The sequence below is a fragment of the Channa argus genome, chromosome 24 (assembly GCF_033026475.1).
Source record: "Channa argus isolate prfri chromosome 24, Channa argus male v1.0, whole genome shotgun sequence".
NCBI lineage: Eukaryota > Metazoa > Chordata > Actinopteri > Anabantiformes > Channidae > Channa > Channa argus.
The window spans coordinates 9,988,068-10,006,549 of record NC_090220.1 but is presented as its reverse complement, the minus strand read 5'-3'; the positions used below and the strand labels follow the sequence as shown (position 1 = coordinate 10,006,549).

Genomic DNA, 18,482 nt, shown 5'->3' with positions numbered 1-18,482 from the left:
GGGCCCATGTAGACTTTTAAAGACCTGGGGTGATGGTCTTGAAATGCCTTTTACTTTATACAGCGCTATTAGACAAACGCTAATACACCCTTCTGGCATCTGTTGAACACTGCTTACAGAAGCTAAGCAAAGGTAATAACATTAATGAAGCGTTAGTCTTGTACCATTTCCTCATAGCTAACTTCAACAGCCTTTTTTTTTTTGCTTTCATGTTGCAATTCAAACTTTTGAATTGTTTACAAATATTTAAAACGCATATAATTCACACAGACACATGCCACAAACATCAAGGGATTCTCTAGAAAAATCAGCACAGTATTACTTTTCAAATAGCATCATTTATGACCTAAATCGAATTCAATTGAAAATACAGTATAATCAATTGTAAGAGAACAAACATTATTTTCAATTCCTCCGGGTGTTACCTCTTAATTTCCCAAACCTTGCATCATTATCTTGCACCTACAAGTATAGTCCCCTCAAAAAGTATTGGAACGACAAGGCTCCTTCATTTGTGTCTGCTGTGCAGTAAAGACATCTTGGGTTTAATATTGAGACATGAATAACAGAGAAAAGGTCAGAATATCAGCTTTTATTTACATCTGCAATTATTAACGACAGGAACATTGCAAATTTTTGGTCAGATTACCAGAATTTCAAGTGAGCAAAAGTATTAGAATTAGAAATAAAATAAATTAAACTCACATTTGGTTGTAACTCCTTCGTTTTCAATAACCACATCAAACCCGAGACACACCAGTACATCAATGGTTTCTTATTTTAAATTTGTACTTCAATGCTTTTACTACAGCCTCCTTCAGTTATTTTTTGAACTGGAGAATTTTTCCTTATTCTCCTCTTTAGTAGATTAATGCTTGTTCAGTTGGGTTAGAGTCTGGTGATTGACTCTTTCAGTCTCTCTAAAGTCTTTTGTTGATTTGACTGTTTTGAATCATTATCTTGCTGCAAAATGAAGCTCTTCCTAATTGGTTTTAGCTGTACAATTGTAGGCAAAATGTTTCTGTATACTTGTAAATTCATTCTGGTTTCCTTTTTAGACATTGCAAATTGTTTATTGGCTATGGTTAGTTTGTGCAATGCCCCTGTTTTTTTTTTTTTTTTTACTCTTTTCTAAGATTCCAAAAGGCTTGCATTTCTCCTGTAGCTAGCTCTCTGGTTTGAATGCTGATGTATACCTGTCAAAAAAACAGGTAAAATCCAAGGCTTAAATCAAGAGTAGTTATTTAGAGCTATTTAGCGTCTGTAACAATCAATCCCACAGAACACACCTTGGTAACAAGGAACACCTGTCAGTTATATGTTCCAATACGTTTGCTTACTTACAGTTTGTGGGATCTGATACTCAGATTTCATGTTCTGTGTTATTAAGTATAGATGGATATAAAAGCTGAATTTCTGAACTTTCCTCTGATATCCATCTTTTGGTCTTAAACTGAAATGTCTTCAGTGTTCGGTAAAGAACAAATTAATTGTTATTGTACTTTTGGATTGGACTTTTTATGTTGTTATGTAGTAAATTTTGTTTAATGATGAGGTAAGTCTTGGGCTGACTGGGCTTTAATCTGAAGTGTTACCAATTGTTTTTTGCCTCAGGGTATAGGAAATGGCAACTGCTCTGAGTGGCCGGAGCCCTGGTGGACGTGGACCAAATCGAAGTAAGGGTCGGATTTTAGGAATTATTGATGCCATCCAAGATGCTGTGGGACCACCAAAACAAGCAGCCGCTGACCGACGGACTGTGGAGAAAACCTGGAAACTCATGGATAAAGTTGTAAGTGCAAACGATAACCCCATCAGGCCTGTCTGCCAGATGGTCTTTGTTACAAATGCACATGGAGATAATGCTAAAGATGTCCTTCTTGATCATACTTTCTGATGCCGTAATACATTAAATCAAGTATTTGTCATTACGCTCTAATGTTACACATCTTGACTAGTATATATTTTTCAATAAGACTCATTAATGAAATTCAAACGGAAGTTTAATAAAGTTACTGCTAACATTGTTAGAAACACTGTTAAAACCCTGGTGGAAATATGTTATCTTTCATTTAAAATATAAAATTTATTTCTATAATACGTACAATACTGGACTTATTATTAAATAGTTAATATTTATGGAAGTTTAATTTATTTCCCTTTAATCATAGATGTGCTGTAGGTACAGAACTTGTTCCAGGAACAATAAATCTCACATTAATGGCAGCTTATAGGTATCAGAACATACACAAAAACAAATCTTACTCTTTGCATTGTAACCTATAAGAAGCTTTGCATTTTACTATGTATTCTGCTTGTCTGTTCTGTTGCTTTTTGCAGTGTTGTAAACGTAACTAAGAGAATTAAATGAGTTAAAAAGAGATAAGAGTTTTGTTTTTGTTTTTTGGCCACAGGTCCGGCAGTGCCAAAATCCCAGACTCCAGTTGAAAAACAGTCCACCATACATTCTGGATATCTTACCTGATGCCTACCAGCACCTGCGTCTTATACTGGGCAAATATGAAGAGAATCAGAAACTCACACAGCTCAGTGAGAATGAGTATTTTAAAATCTATATCGATAGCCTTATGAAGAAGTCCAAACGGGCCATCCGGCTCTTCAAGGAGGGAAAGGAGAGAATGTACGAAGAGCAGTCACAGGACAGGTAAGTAAACTTTTATTAAGAGAAAATTAGGATTTTTCTATTTTCTCTTTATGGAGGATTTTGTGATGACAGTCGATGGTGACTGTGGGCTTGACCTGACCTGAGCTTTTACCTGTAAACCACTTTTAAAACACTATTAAGCCTATGATAGTTACAGTCACAATATGCAAAAGTAACAATAGTTCCATTTGTTGCAGTGTGTTGATGATTTAAACATTAGCAGTTTTCCTGGTGAAACCTTTGTGAAGGTACATTGTTCAGGTCACCTATTTCTGGGGTTGTGTGCACATTTTTGTGGGTCAGATGTGTAGACAAGATGTTGCAGTTTGCCACATATTCAGCTATCACTGCCCTTTCAGAATAGCTTAAGAGACAGGATGTGTGCTTTGTCTGATGTCACTGTGGGATATTTTCTCACTCACTTGACAGCTGTGGCGAGCAAAGTACGACAAGATGACAGAAGCGACTTAGCAGTCAATGTAAATCTGCACTTTTCATCAGCATTTTTATTTTGATACAATGCTGATGGAAACTCTTTTTGTGTATGTGAATCAGAACTAAATGAAAATGCAATAAAGGTCAGCCTTAAACAGACATGTACTGACTCACAGGCAGAAGAATCTAACTCACCCAGAATCAGTTAAATGAAGTTTCACATCAAATTTCAGAAATAAAACTGTAATTATGTCAAAGTTATGGTAAGTTATTGATACTAGTCTTGATGCTATGAAAGTAATTTTACCTTTATTAAAGGCACAGTGTGTAACTTTTAAAAAAATGTTTTAGTAATCATATATTCTGCAACTTATTGCGGAGAGGGGCTGTCAAAGCCTCCTGTGAAGCTAGACTCGCAGTACAGAAGTAACCAAAGTTTGCTTCTCTGACCAGTCAGAGAGATTATTTCTACTAGATTGTTACGTTTTGCAGCTTTGTATTTATAGTAATTTGATTATGACTAATACCTGAAGGTCTGTGCATAATGTGGTGAAACGTAACAGTCATTAGAATAGCACAGCGGAGCAGGGAGCCTCAGTGAGGGTAGGGTGAAGAGTGGACTGATTTTTGTCTCATGCTAAAACTTGCTTAAGTTGCATATTATAGCTTTAAATTGCAAGGTACTTATCTTAAAAATCATTTTGTAATTGTCATGTTAGACAAAATTACTCGATTTATTTTGAAATGATCCTGAAACTTCTTTAATCTCTGCCATGCCACTGTTAGTGTGTACGATGTCACAGCAAGCATTGAAAATGGGGGTACGGTGCTAACGGTGGTGGTGATCCTAAGTGAGAGGTTTGTCCATTTCACCAGGGTTATGAAATGGACACCCAGCACCTCTATCCTGTCCGTTGTCCAATATTCAAGATGCCCAATTTAACACTTAGAGTTTGATTTGTGGCCTGTCACCATCTAGCATGTCAGTCTTACTTAAATAAGCCCACTGTGATCGTGATGTTGTAGAAATGAGCCTCACTGACTCAGATCATACAGAGTGGGAGGTGGAGATGGAGAAGTGAAAAAGAACAGAGTTGGAAGGAGAGGGGAGAAAGCAGGGGCAGATTCAGCAGAAAATAAATGTTGCAGAAATTTAAAGTGTGCTTATCTTTGTAGAGCAGCCAATGCCGCTGTTTGGCATTTACTGTATGATTTAAATTATACAGTATATAATTAAACATTGCATCCATGCACAATGGTCACTTGACTGTAGCAGTATGATATCGAAGCTACTGACATTACTGACAGGAAGTGTGCCATCATTAAGGCTTTTTAGTTTGGATTATCACAATAAACTTTGCTTTGAGCAAAACATCCTCTTTAACAATTACCTAAATATATCATGGTCACTAAGTACTGACTGGAGCAGTGGATGTGAGGGAAACTTAACAGGATATATTGGTAGCACTGGGCAATAAAAATCTATTGGATGCCTCCAAATAAGAAAGAGTGACTCTCTATAAAACAAAGTATGGTAAAGCATCTTTTTATACTGTGTTAACAATGGAAAATGGACCAAGAAAGTTAGTGTTCAATATTTTTGTCATCTATTAAATGAGCGTGTGCAGGAGAAGAGCTTGAGATAATTAGGGGTATAAAAGGCTCCAGTGATTCTCAGGAGTTCACTCTTGATTGCTATGTGCAGGGCAGAGGGAAAATCCCCATGTACTTTACATCCTGTTCATATATTTCCTCTCTTGTTGGCTCAGAAATCATCACCCAACAGAGTTTTTGATCTGTGTGTGTGTGTGTATTTGTGTGTGTGTGTGTGTGTGTGTGTGTGTGTGTGTGTGTGTGTGTGTGTGTGTGTGAACTCCGCTCTTAATTTTTCTCTTTTCTTAGAGTTGTGTTCCTTCTTGTTTCCTCAGTCATTAATTACGTCTCTGCCCAAAGTCTTCACACACTCTGCTTAATTTTGCACAGAAAAAACATCTTAAACAGTGTTCACAGTAAATTCTACATGGTGTTGTCTTAAACATTTTAAAGTTGAGTCACTTTAATCCAGTACAATTCAGAAATAAATATTATAAAAAATATACCAGATAATATGTGGTAGTTTTACCACACTGCATGTATTTGGCAGGTTTACTTACTAATTAGTTTTTGCAAATATAGATTCTGCTAAAAATAGAATAAATGATGATGTATAACTATGAATGAGCAGTTGCCAGTACATAAAGTGGTTAATATCAGCACCACATTACCCTTTTATTCCAAACCAATTTACAATAGCATTTGTCTTTTTGTTTTATTTATTACTAGAAATTAATCTTCACCACATTTTTCACCTTTAAAATTTTAAGGGCAAATCTAAACCAAGTTAAATTTCTTTCCGTAACAGCATAAAATTTAATAATGTTTAAAATACTTAAGGAATATTTGCACTTAAGTACTTTAAGTACTACAGCTTATTTGTACTTATTGTTGAGTTTTTTTAAAGTTTACGTAGTTAATTAAGGAAAACTGCTCAGTATAGAATTAACCTATGCCTAACCTATAATCCTGAATAAATGATCTTTCAAAAAACCAGTGGGTACCTTTGAATTTAGACTTGGACAGTTTATTTCTTAAAACATTACAGAATATTAACTTTGAATTAACCTTATACATTTTTAGACTTTAAAATACCCAAAGGTGTAAATGGAAGTGTGAAGCGTTGCCTGTCTTTGCATGTCAGCCCTGACCGGTGACCTGTCAAAAATGTACACCACCTAGCACCTAGTGTCAGCTGGGATAGGTCCACCACACCTGTGACCCAGAAGAAACGGTTTAGATGATTGATGGAAAAACACTTTTACATTCAAAATGGTACAAACACATTACAGTAGTCCATACACATGCTGTTCCATTACTGCTGTAAGAACAGAGATAAGACAAAAATGTCAGCAATGCATCAGTGTTACTGCTCCTATTCATGGCTGTGCTGTGGTTAATTTCAAAATTAACTGCTTTCAAAAGCAGTGAAGTGTGAAGAATGAGGCCCTGCTTCAACCAGAGGTCTTGTTTTCAAATACTGCTCAAACAGTCCATCTCGACTAGTTCCATGAGTTTAGTGCCCTATTCCAGAAAGTAGGTTTAACTCTTAGGTTAATCCTAAATTCAGAGTTGATTACCCCTGAGGTGGGAAATTCCAGCGAGCTCTAGAAAAGCTGATCAGACTCAGTTAAATCAACAGTTTGCACACTTTGAGTTAATTGAGTTTGTGATGTCTATAAAAAGCCTTAATCAGTTGAGATAAGACGATTTATTGTAGCAAAGCTAAATAAAGAGCAAAGCTGCTTTAACAATAAAAGTAAAAAGTAGAATTGTAATGTGTGAAAATAAGGCACACTTATCTTTAAAAAATAGCAGCAGGAAAAGAAACTACAGAAAATAATTAATTAATTACCTTTGTTCATTTTATTAATAATAGTAGAGAATAGTAGAGAAAATGCTTGTTTTTAGCATTTATTATATTCATACATTAAACTTTAAACAGGTGGACAAAGTGCTGTTCGCAGCGGAACATTAATCAAACATTTAACAAATATGTTTATTTACAGACCTCTGATTGTAAGCTCATAGTTTCTTTTTCAGTTAAAGAAGCATCAAGGTGAAAATGAGTGTAAAGGAGCTTTTACTGATTACTGTGTATTAACAATGTAGTTACAATAAATGCTGTTGAAACAAGTTCAACTTTATGCTGCTTAAATTCACCGAGATACATTTAAAAAACACTTTATTGCTTACTCAGGGTGAATATATTACAATGGACCAGTAAGAGTGTTAGGTAAAAAAGAGACGAATAAGGATAGTAGAGGATACAAAAAATACATTTTAACAAACATAGAGTTTGCATTACAAAGCCACATAAATTATAAAGTATAAATTGCAATGAGACTGAAAATGTTTGCAACTATAAATGATTATATATAAATATCAGTATATAGCTGTATAATGCTACAGTATGTTGTCTCATCGCCCAAATAAAGTATTAATAAGTAAGTGAAGCAAGTAAGTGAAATTATTAATCTCTCTTTAGAAACAGGCTATACACCAACAGGTAGCTGAAATCAAATCAATATTTTTTTACTTTGTATATTTCTTCTTTAGGCAACATTATTAGAAAACAGGAGTTGTCCTTTACCTTACATATAAAACAAATCTCTAGAACATCCTTCCACCTATGGAACATTGCCAAAATTAGCAGCATCCTGTCTCAAAGTTATGCCTAAAAGCTAGTCCATGCATTTGTTACTTCTAGGTCCGACTACTGTAATGTACTATCCGTAAAAACCCTACAATTAATCCAAAATGCTGAGGGCTGACTGAAATTAGCAAGAGAGATCATATTTCACCTTTACTAGCTTCTCTCCATTGGCTTCCCATAAAATCTATAATATAATTTAAAACACTCCTTCTTACATATAAAGCTCTAGATGGTCAGGCTCCATCATATATAAAAGACCCCATAGTACCATATCGTCGCAGTAGACCACTTTAATCTCAGAATGCGGGCCTACTTGTGGTTCCCAGAATTTCCAAAGGCAGAACTGGAGGCAGAGCCTTTAGCTATCAAGCTCCTGTCCTGTGTAACAGTAATTACAACGTTACATTGCATTTGATAGTGTGCCTGCTAATAAAGATAATAGTTTACACGAGTGTCACAAGCATCCCTATAATGAAAAACTGTGTTATATTTCTGTTAAAGGCTGTTCAAGGCTGTCTAGATAACTGAACTTCTCACTTCTTAATCCTTGTCTCTTTGGTGCACATTTACAAAGCACAACATTATATATCTTTAGCATTTATGGGCACATTGCAGACTGGCTCATGGCCTTCCACAACACAGGCACAGAGCATAACTGAAGTGATTTGCATTGCAGAGCCTTTTATAGTCGAGCTGACAAGCATGACTTCAGGAGCTTCCAAAAGTGATTGTTTCTAAATCAGCTAGATTAAAAGTGCACTTCTTCTGCCAGAAAGCAGAGTGTTGCGGATAAAAGACAATATAACCTCCCTTCTCACTCCATCTACTCTCCAGCTCCCAACTGACTGTGAATAACCTCTGACTCATGATGCAGAGTTGTAAGAGGAACATTCTCAATATTTGGTAAATTATAATTTGAATAACTTTGTTACAAGTCAAGTTTATAAGGGGAGGGATTGAAATCAGCACTAACCTTCAGCATGGAAAGAATCACTTAGTTTAACTAACCTAAAACACAGTGTCAAACTACAAAAAAATAAGCGGGTAAACAATGCATTCTAGTAAGCTGATTGAATTCTCAGTAGTTAAAGTTAAGACTTTAACTACTGAGCAACTTGCAACTTAGCAACTTGTGTATAAATGTTCTGACTATTTATTTAGTTAGTTAGTTAATTAGTTAGTCAGTTAGTCAGTTAGTTAGTTAGTCCTTTCGGCTTATCCTGTGAGTTCAGGGCACAGCAGATCATTGTCCACATGTTGATTTGGCACAGTTTTTACGCCGGATGCCCTTCTCTGATGCAACCCTCCCCGGGCTTAGACTGGCACTGCAAAGTATAAATGTTCTGACAATAAAAAGTAGAAATTTTAGGTTGAGTCAGCTTGAAGATGGAAAGCTTAGATATTTTTTACGAAGTCAATGAAGAAATATAAATTGATTGCATATAACTACTAATATCTACAGTGTGTAAATGAAAAAGTCAGAAGGTACATGATTACCTGTGCAGCTGAGAAAATGAATAACATATATACAACTGTAAGTAAATATTGCATGAAGTTGTTACCACCTTCTTTACAAGTGTCAAATTTCTTCAACTGTGGGCTTTAGTTAATATCACCTATTGTAATTCTCTGTTTCACAAGGTTAAACTCCTATCTGCCAAATATATTTGTCTTGTAATGTACATAGTCAAAGTGGAATTCAGTTCACAACCTCAATGTCAATACAGAAATATACTTAAAGTAGTAGCTATTTAAGGTTTTTTCAGTCAGCCAATCACACTTATAAGATAGCTAGCCTGAGCATTTCTACCTTGATTATAGTTTAATTTTACTTGTGCTACTAAACTAAATTTGTAGCACATTCCCCAAGTTTTATATGTGGAATCTTAAATGGATGGTCTGGATATTTTCTAGTCCACTTACAATTCACCAATTATCAACCCTGAAAAAAAATCATCATTAAGAAGTTTTATCGCCATATTTAAAATAAAGTTCACAAATGTATGTTTAGTCTGTGATTTCCTATGAGGGTGTTCCACTCAGTTCCTTTCTTAATATTGGTTGAAAGTTACTTGTTTCAATTTGACTGACAGAAAGGAATGCAACAATTAACATTTTTGTTTTCAACTACTACCAATAACTACAGTTGTCAAATCTGACTCCCTGTCAGTCTCAGAATGCAACACTCTGTTTACCACCTGCCTGCATCATTGTGAAAAAGGAAAATTCATAATCACTTTTTCTAGAGTTTATAGTTCAGTAGGAATCTGGCAGGGGAAAATAATTTATACTGATGTTCACTATAGTCTGATTTAACTAGCTAACATAATTGCACCACTGGTTTCTACATTAAAATATTACTTTTTAAAAAATTTCATTGCATGATTTATTTCTACCGTTATAGGCTGCTGGCATTTGGTGGAAGTGATGTGGTTAAATTACTGAGCTGGAAGGACAGCAAGTGTTTCCTGTGTTTCTCGCCACATTTTATATTGCCGAAAAATAATGGTAAGCAACATATACAGTATCTTTAATGTGGAATATGCTGTTGTATCACTTCTGAGGAATGAGTTTGTTCACCTCTCCATTTGTTGGCATGTCACTGCAAGCAGTTGTGGTTTGATGTGATGATGTCACACATTCCCATGGAAGCCTTTACAGGCCAGAGTCTGGCTGAGATGAGTAAGCTTCCAGAAAGTAGAACCATCTGGGAAGGAAGTAGAGCTGCAGAGAAGGAAGCCAGAGTGCTTCAGTCAGGAACCAAGAGGCTCAGATCATGGAGGAGGTGTGTGGGTGGTAAGGGTCGTGGCTGGGCTTGCTTACCACAATCTGTATAGCGCTTTTCTACTTACTTCTACTTACTTCTTACTTCTACTTAAAGCACTTTACATTGCTTCTCGTTCACCCATTCACACGCACTATCACACACATGCTCACCCACCAATGAGGGAACTGCTACAGCTGGCCAACACTCACCGGGAGCGACTAAGTTGGGGTTCAGTGACTTGCTCATGGACACTTCAACATGTAAAATAGGTAAATGGGGATCACCTGAGTCCTATGAAGGTGGTTGGGTACACCTGTGTCTGGATGGTCCACTTACTGGCCAAATTCTCCAACATGAAGACAAAAAAAACACTCCAGGTTACTCTGTATTGCAGGACATTTACAAGCAATTTAATATGTTTTGGAGAAAAGTAAATTCATCATTAGGAAATGGAAGGACTATGGCACAGCCATAAATCTCAGTAAAGCAGGCCATCCTCAAACTTGAGACTGTGTGAGAAGGAGAAGAGGGAGGCTACCAAGACACCTTTGACCCCTCTGAAGAAGGGTGGGCATACATCAACTGTTGACTGGCAGTTAATGTTTTATGGGAAGCAAAAAGCCACTGTGGAAGAAAGTGTATAATAAGTCTTGGCGAGAGTTTGCCAACATCTTGTTAGAGTCTCAAGTGAACTGGTGGAAGGTTCTTAGGTTGGATAAATTAAATTTGAGTTTTTGACCATTAGACTAAATGCGATGTTTGCCGAAATACCATACACTGTACATCATGAAAATACACTGCCCCCACCATGCACCTTGCTATAAGGATGCTTCTCTGCCTGGAATGCTCAAAAGAATGAATGCACTAAAGTTCCACAAAAATAGTCTGAAGACAACAAAGTTAATGTTCTGGAGTGGCCAAGTCAGAGCCCAGACCTCAGTCGAACTGAGATTTTGTGGCTGGAATTAATAAGTTGTTCACTCACCATTTCTGCGCAGTCCAACAGAGCTTGAGCGGTTTGTTAAGGAAGAATGAGAAAAACAACAGTGTTCAAAGCTGACTGACATCCACATTGCCACAGTGCTTTAATAGGTGCCCAAGTTGCATCTACCAAATCCTGATTTGAAGAGGAGGAATACTTACACAATCATTTGTTATACATTTTATATTTTTGAATATTTCATACTACTTTGTTGAAATCTGTTTTGACTGTGACATGAAAAAGAATCTCTTTTGGTAAATTCTTATTAAAAAGGCCAAATTACAAAATTAAGTTGAAAGAAATAAAAGGAAAACATTTATCTATACTCCTGTGACCAAAAGGATTGCAAATACACCCTTACTCACACCTACACGCATACACAGATATGCTAAGCTTATGTTTGCAGATCATTTGATACTATCATTCTAACCTACCCTGACCTTTCTTTGTGGATTTTGTCTGGTTTCTACATGGTTTTGTCTCGTTTCCGCCGACATTTCATATATATGTAGGTTTGGTGTATAGCCTGTGTAATACTGGATTTTGCAGCTGAGACAATCAATCAAACTATGTATCAACCCAGATGTAAAGGTCAACCAAAATAAAATTGAAAGCAGCATGGGTGAGCATAGAAAGAAATTGATGCTGACTGATTGACAGGTGTCAGAACTGGCATCTCAGTATGGGGCTATGTAGCTGCAGACCAACAAGGTAGTTAGTGTTGATGTTGTGGGTCATTACTGCAAAAATACTGTATATTATCATGCTATGCTTGACTGAGGGTGACTAAGGTACAGGAGCTAGAGCAGTCGTCCACCATTCCCAGGGTTGTTGGTTGGACCGCTGGCTCCTTCTGTCACATGTTAAAGTGTCCTTGAGCAAAAACCGGAACCCCAAGTTAGTTGCTCCCGCTGAGTGTTGGCCAGCTGCATAGCAGCTCCCCCATCGGCGTATGAGTGTGTGTGTGATTGTGAGTGTGAATGGGTGAATGAGAAACAATGTAATGTGCTTTGAGTGCCAATAGGTAAAAAAGTGCTATATAAGTGCAGAACATTTGCTATGTAGAGATTTGTTTTTACTTTGAAAGGGAGTTCAATATGCTTTTCATAAGCATTGTGGAGGAGTCATGGGGGTTTAACCCTACTGCCAAATAATGTGATGTTCCAAATTTTACACACAATCACACACCTCTAAACTGTGTTACATCTGTATAATTAAGTTGTAAAGGTGAAAACTAACAGTAAACTTGAAGCTTGCACTTGGCAGCTGACTGCTCCCCACTGTAGGTCTGTGTCAAAAAAGAGGGAGGGTACATTTGTGATTTCTTCTCTCTCACCTGTTCAATATATAGTCAGAATCGATGGACTAAGAGATGAACTCTTCCAATTTTCTATTTACTTTCATTCTTCACTTTTCTTTTTTATTACTCTTGATTGATGGCATTGACTGTTTTTATCTTTGTTTGAAATGAATTGCTTTTAAGAGCTCTCTTTCTCTCCTCTGCCTCTCTCGGTTTTAATGGACGGTGTTCTGTGGCACTTTTAAATGGCAAGTGATCTGCCTGAATAATTCATTCTAATAACAATCCAAAGACACAATTAAATCAGCAACTCTGGCGATTGAGTGCCTGCTTTGACCAACTGTGTTTTCACTTCCTTTTCACCACCCGTTCTACCTATCCTGTATTCTCCTCCTCTTTAGCCTTATCGTTGCCATTGTTCGCTTTCTTTTTTCGTTTTTCTTTTTGTTTTTGTTTTTTGAAGCCATTACAGTCTTTAAGGGCCATTCTGCTCTCACTGCATCTCTGCTGTCTCTTGCCTGGGCATCTGGAAGCATTATCCCCATATAGGAGTAAATTTGGAGTGTGTGCTTCAATATGATTTGTACCTACACCATAAATTAGGACTGAATCGTGATTACAGTTATGGTGAAGGTAATCAGAAAATGTGATCTAACTAATACTTAAAATGGAGCAAGTCTTAGTAAAATATGATGAAATTGACATTCATATATAATAATGTTTTTTTTCTTGAGTCCCATGAAAACAAAATTCTTGTATATGTTTATGGTTCTGTACCATGTTATAGTGCTCTGTACAGAAACTGCAGTTTTTGACAGACGATAGTGATATCGTTGAGGTGACAGGAAACCAGTAGGAATAGAGCTAGTAAGTGGTTGAGCAGCACCAACGCAGCTGTTACCACAAGTTTGTGACACTGTATAAGCCATTGTCAGCAAGTTTGTGTCTGTGCTGGAAAAGTTTTAGTTCACTTAGAATGAAATTTTACCTAAAAGGATGCTTAAACATGAATTAACATTTTGGTGAAAACTTTTTTTAGTTTCATTTGGACTTCTGATGGGTTAAATATATGCAGACCAGAGAGCCATGTAATTATATCTGTAACAGTAATGTGTTCGTCCATCAGTAGTTTGGGGCCACTCTGCCCCCCTCTTTCTGAGTATTTTAGCCTAAATGAATGGGCTGTCTGTCCTGGGGCACTTGTCAAAGAGGCATATTACACAACTAGTCCTGTGGCAAAGCACGGCAGGGTCAAATGAGGATACCTAACTAACCATATCAGGTCTGTTGTTGTTCACACCAATTTTGCAGTCTCATCATGAAATAGAAAGAGTATTACTGTTCTGCACAGCTCAGAAAGGAGACCGCTTTTTCTGTTAGTTTAAGGAAGCTGAGCCCTCCTCCACAAGAACGCTGGAAATTGTGTTCAAATCATGACCATTATGTGAGCATCTGCAGCCCTTCCATCTGCATCCCAGTTGTGAGGTCTCCTAGTGGCTGGTCCCTGGTTGATTATATGCCTAATGGTGACGGGAAGAGCATGAAATTACTCAGACAGCCTTGACTTTGTTGGTGAAGACAAACATACACATAGACTAGGGTTATCCTACGCTGTTCCTCCTTTCACTCTATTCTAGTCACTACTCTGCAAGTGCACTAGATGGGAAACATGGGATTATTTTATATAATCAGTCTATGAAGACGATGTTTCTGATATTTGTTGGATTGGAATCAATGCATTTTCTATATGGCTTGTGCTCCCTGAAGAGGCAGTTGTTGATTGAGTGAGATCACTGTCAGCTGTGGTGTGTTTGCCACATACAAAAGCTGTGCGTGCATGGTCAAGGACAGGAAGTGCAGGTTATAGCATCTGCTTTGGTGTAAACAATTTGACCCAAACAGGATTGAGAAGCATCATAGTATTCTACCAGAAGAGAAACACACACACTTTGTGGCATTTAGACATTCAAAATTGTGCAGAGTACATTGCTACCTTACATTCAACATGAATCAGCAGTCCAATACTAAAACAGATTTATCTAGAGAAAATGTGCATTCATATTGCTTAGCAAGCCTTTTTGCACTGCATGATGCCATTATATAGAAATTCTGCAGAAACATTCTTCCTAAATTTTTACAAAGTAGTTGTACATAACACTTTCTCTTTTTAGTATGTAAAACATCTATCTTTACACATCTGTTTTCTTTAAAAAGAACTAAAATTGTAATCACAGGTTGTAGTAAACAAGTACAACTACACAAATATATGTGTAGTTTTACAATATTACACAAATATTTGTGTAATATTATAAATATTTGCCTAAAAATCATTCAACAAGTTAAAGTACTAAGCACATGCTTTGAAATGAACACTTTAATGTAGTTCAGTTAATTCAAACATGTTTAATCCAAATTTGATTTACAAATTCTCAGCAGTAAATAATATGGTAAACTTGATGTGGAACAAAAACAGCAGCAGGAAAAGGTGGAGCTGATTTTAACCAATATGCACTATCCACTATGTACTGATAGCTGAAAATAACGAGTGACTATAACAACTTCAATACTTGAATGAATGTGCTTAGTTACTTTTCATCGATGATTCAGTACCATGGTTATGTCGCTCTAATTTTACCTGGTGGAAAAGCATCAGTGAGAGCTGTTTGACTGTGTGAGAGCTGTTTGACTGAGCTGACTGTTTTGTTCACAGGAAACACTTTTAAGTATAGTAGATATAGTTATTTTATCACATAGCAACAACAAGATTCAGTCTTTCCTCGGCCTCAGCAGCTCAGACATGGCGCACACACAAAATATCCATAAATTAGAACTGACTCCGAGATCAAACAGAGTCACATTAAATATTCTAGCACAGTGATAACGTCTAGATCTTGATTTGTTACTGTACAAATTATGCAGAGACACAATTATGTATGATTGTTTATCCACTGTAGTTGGTTTTATTATTGTATTTTCTGTTATTTTCCTTCTCCAGCACAGCATTCAGTATGGACAAGCTGTGCACTGGCATATTATCTTTTGATCAGCTTGAGATAAACAGTAAAATATCAAGTGAAGCTCATCATCTAGTTGTGAGAAGTTAATTTAGACCAACTGGCTTATTGACATAACTTGTGACAACTTTCTGTTTTTTGTCATTCTTGCTAGATCCTGCTTTTAACTGCACTTTTCATGTGAGACAGAGAAACCACTGTCCCAATGAATTATCAGTGAGTTCTGGGAAGATTTGTCAGACTTAGTGAATTCCGGGAGTAGTTCTGGGAAGAACTCACTAATAATTAATCTTATGTTTATAAGTCTTCATGTGGAATCAGGGTTGTCGAAGCAGAATTTTGGGAACGTAACCTCACTGTGTGTGGGTGTTGCTTCACGTGGTTATACTGCATTAGCTGGCATATCAGTATAGAAAACACAAAAAAACATGCCACATGCAGGCTTTTAAACAGCCATCTTTGCTGGCAACATTTGCATTAGCACTAAATAACAGGCAGTTTTTCTCTGTCTTCTGAATGTGTGGTCTAGTACTCTTGCAATGGAAAATTAAACGCAGACTCCATTAGCACATACAGAGCTGTATTCTAACTATATTGGAAATCCAGTATTTAATACAAGTGGTTAAATATACTACAAATAAGCAGTAATTTACAGTAACTGTTAAATTAAGCCAATGAACACACACATATTTAAGCTGTAGTAAAAGTCTGACAACTACCTCATTGTCACACAAACACACACATGCACACACACACACACACACACACACCGAGTCATATCAAACACCTAAAAAGTCATTACTATGTAATGAGGGGTGTGCAACGCCAGTGACATCATAAAATGTCTGCTGTTTTGTGCACATTTGCAAGAAGAATTAAAAGATTGGATGATGTGCTCAAGGTACAACACACATAAACACATACACACACATACGCACAGCTTGTTATCAACATCCCCCAGCCACTGTGCTGTCTTTGTCCCACACTCACAGCTTGGGCAAAGTCACTCTGTCCTGTGTGTACGTCTGTGTGTTACCCTGGAATGTTTACGAGAATATTGCTAATCTCATATGGAGCGGTAGACAAATTCCTGTACCAGAGGAGAGGAAAACGAGAAACACCAAACACTACAAAGAATAAGCAAAAAGAATCCCTCTTGAAGTACACTTCCTTCAGTATTTAAGAATATTGCAAAATATATGTGACTGCTGTGCTCTAACCTAAACCACTAATCTCATAAGTCACCTCCTAATACCTCATCAAAGTCATTTCCAAATGTTACTGAGAGAAAGATTGAACTACAATCTTCTTAATTTAAGTGTTAAGTTATTTAATTTCCTAGGCTCAGCTCTGTTTTGCTAATGTAATTTAAATGCTAATTAGTATTTGGACGCTATATAGATAGGATAGAAAATCCCAAGTAAGTCCCAAACTAAAGATATTAAGTAAAGTATCAGATAAAAGCTTCACCACCGCCAGTTTAATTATACTTATTAGCTGTAATTTATATACAGTGCATGTGGGAAATTGTCAGACTTCCTTGACTCTTTTCATATTTTTTATTTAACGGCCTGATACTACAATCGTTCAAATTCTTTTTTTCTTTTTTATTATTAATCTACATTCAGTATCCCATAACAACAAAGTGAAAAGAGAATGTTAGGAATGTCTGTAAATTTATTTAACCAAAAAAAAAAAACTGACAAAGCACAGACCCTTTGCTACTACTTAGTTGAATCACTTTTGCCTCTAGTTTACAGCCTCTAGGGTATGACATGACGAGCTTTCACACCTATGGATGAAGGGATTTGGTGCCATTCTTCTTTGCAAATCCTCTCAAGCTCAGTCAAGTTGGATGAGAACCGTCAGTGACAGCCATTTTTAGGTCTCTCAACATGTTCAATAGGGTTCAAGTCAGGGCTCGGGCTGGCCCACTCTAACATTCATTTAGTTGTCCTTAAGCCACTCCTGTGTTGTCTTGGCTTGTACGTTTAGGATTGTTGTTATGTTGGAAGGTGAACCTTCAGCCCACTTTGAGCACTGTGGGACAGGTTTTCAATGAGGATACCTCTGTACTTTACCCCATTTAGCCTTTCCTCAACCCTGACCACCCCCCAGTACCTGCTGTTAAAAAAAATCTTGTTCCTCACAGTCTATCAAGTCTGAGAGCAGCAGATTTTTTCTTTCCCAGGTCTGCGCCTTGCAATAATCCTGTTTCTGAGCTCTGCAGACAGTCCCTTTGACCTCATGGCTTTTGCTCTAATACAGTATGCATTATCAGCTGTGAGGAATTCTATAGACAGAAAAAGCTACATTTTGTCTCCATAGTGACAGAGGAGCACATTTTTACACACATAAATCTTTAGCTGTGACATTGTGCTTTTGTTACTGCAGCCTAAGTGCTTTTCACCACAGCCAACAGGTAGCTGCTGCTGCAGATACACAGCCTTTACAGTGGCCCTACAAGTGGCTTTATTTCTTATCCACCTCCATCAAAATTGTTTACATTTTTAAATTCAGCAAAAATCCATTTGCAACATTAATAATGCTTACGTTACTACACCAGTAATGACAATTCAGTAACATAATAATTTACATGAATTCTTTTCAGGTATATTTTTGTAATACTATCTTTACTTTAGTACACCATTTAAAATACAGTGTAGTTATAGTTATAGTTATAGTTAAGAGCACTTAAGTTATTAAGTGAAGAAAACAAATTGTGCCTCAGAGTACTTTTATAAGTAAAGGCACTTTTACATGAGTACTGAGTTTATGAAAGCTAGTTCTGCCTTCTATGTGGTATACTAAAGTTACTATACCATGTGGCAAAGATATATCTACTTTTATTTTTGGGCTGGAATTCAATGTTTAGTAAACTCAGCATTAAAATATTGTCTCCCACCAACAGTGTGTTTGGGAATAGAGCTGTTTATGTAATCAGGGGATTCAGGGGCAATAAAGGTTTGCTTCACCCAGGTTAGCAATAATATATGATAATAAAAAAAAAATTCAACTACATTATATAGAAAAAGAAACAACCTGTATTTTGTTTAGCATAAATATCTCT

The 18,482-nt window shown here is 36.7% G+C and overlaps 1 protein-coding gene across 2 annotated transcripts in view; it reads left to right on the top strand.

The window, feature by feature from the left end:
• cblb (Cbl proto-oncogene B, E3 ubiquitin protein ligase) overlaps window positions 1-18,482 on the top strand; it is a 57,992-nt gene that overhangs the window by 655 nt on the left and 38,855 nt on the right. For both annotated transcript variants that reach the window (XM_067494136.1, XM_067494135.1), the window contains exons 2-3: window positions 1,615-1,792; window positions 2,415-2,665. In XM_067494136.1, the coding sequence (XP_067350237.1) occupies window positions 1,625-1,792; window positions 2,415-2,665 (419 nt within the window). In that variant the 5' untranslated portion in view covers window positions 1,615-1,624. The remainder of the gene's footprint in view (window positions 1-1,614; window positions 1,793-2,414; window positions 2,666-18,482) is intronic.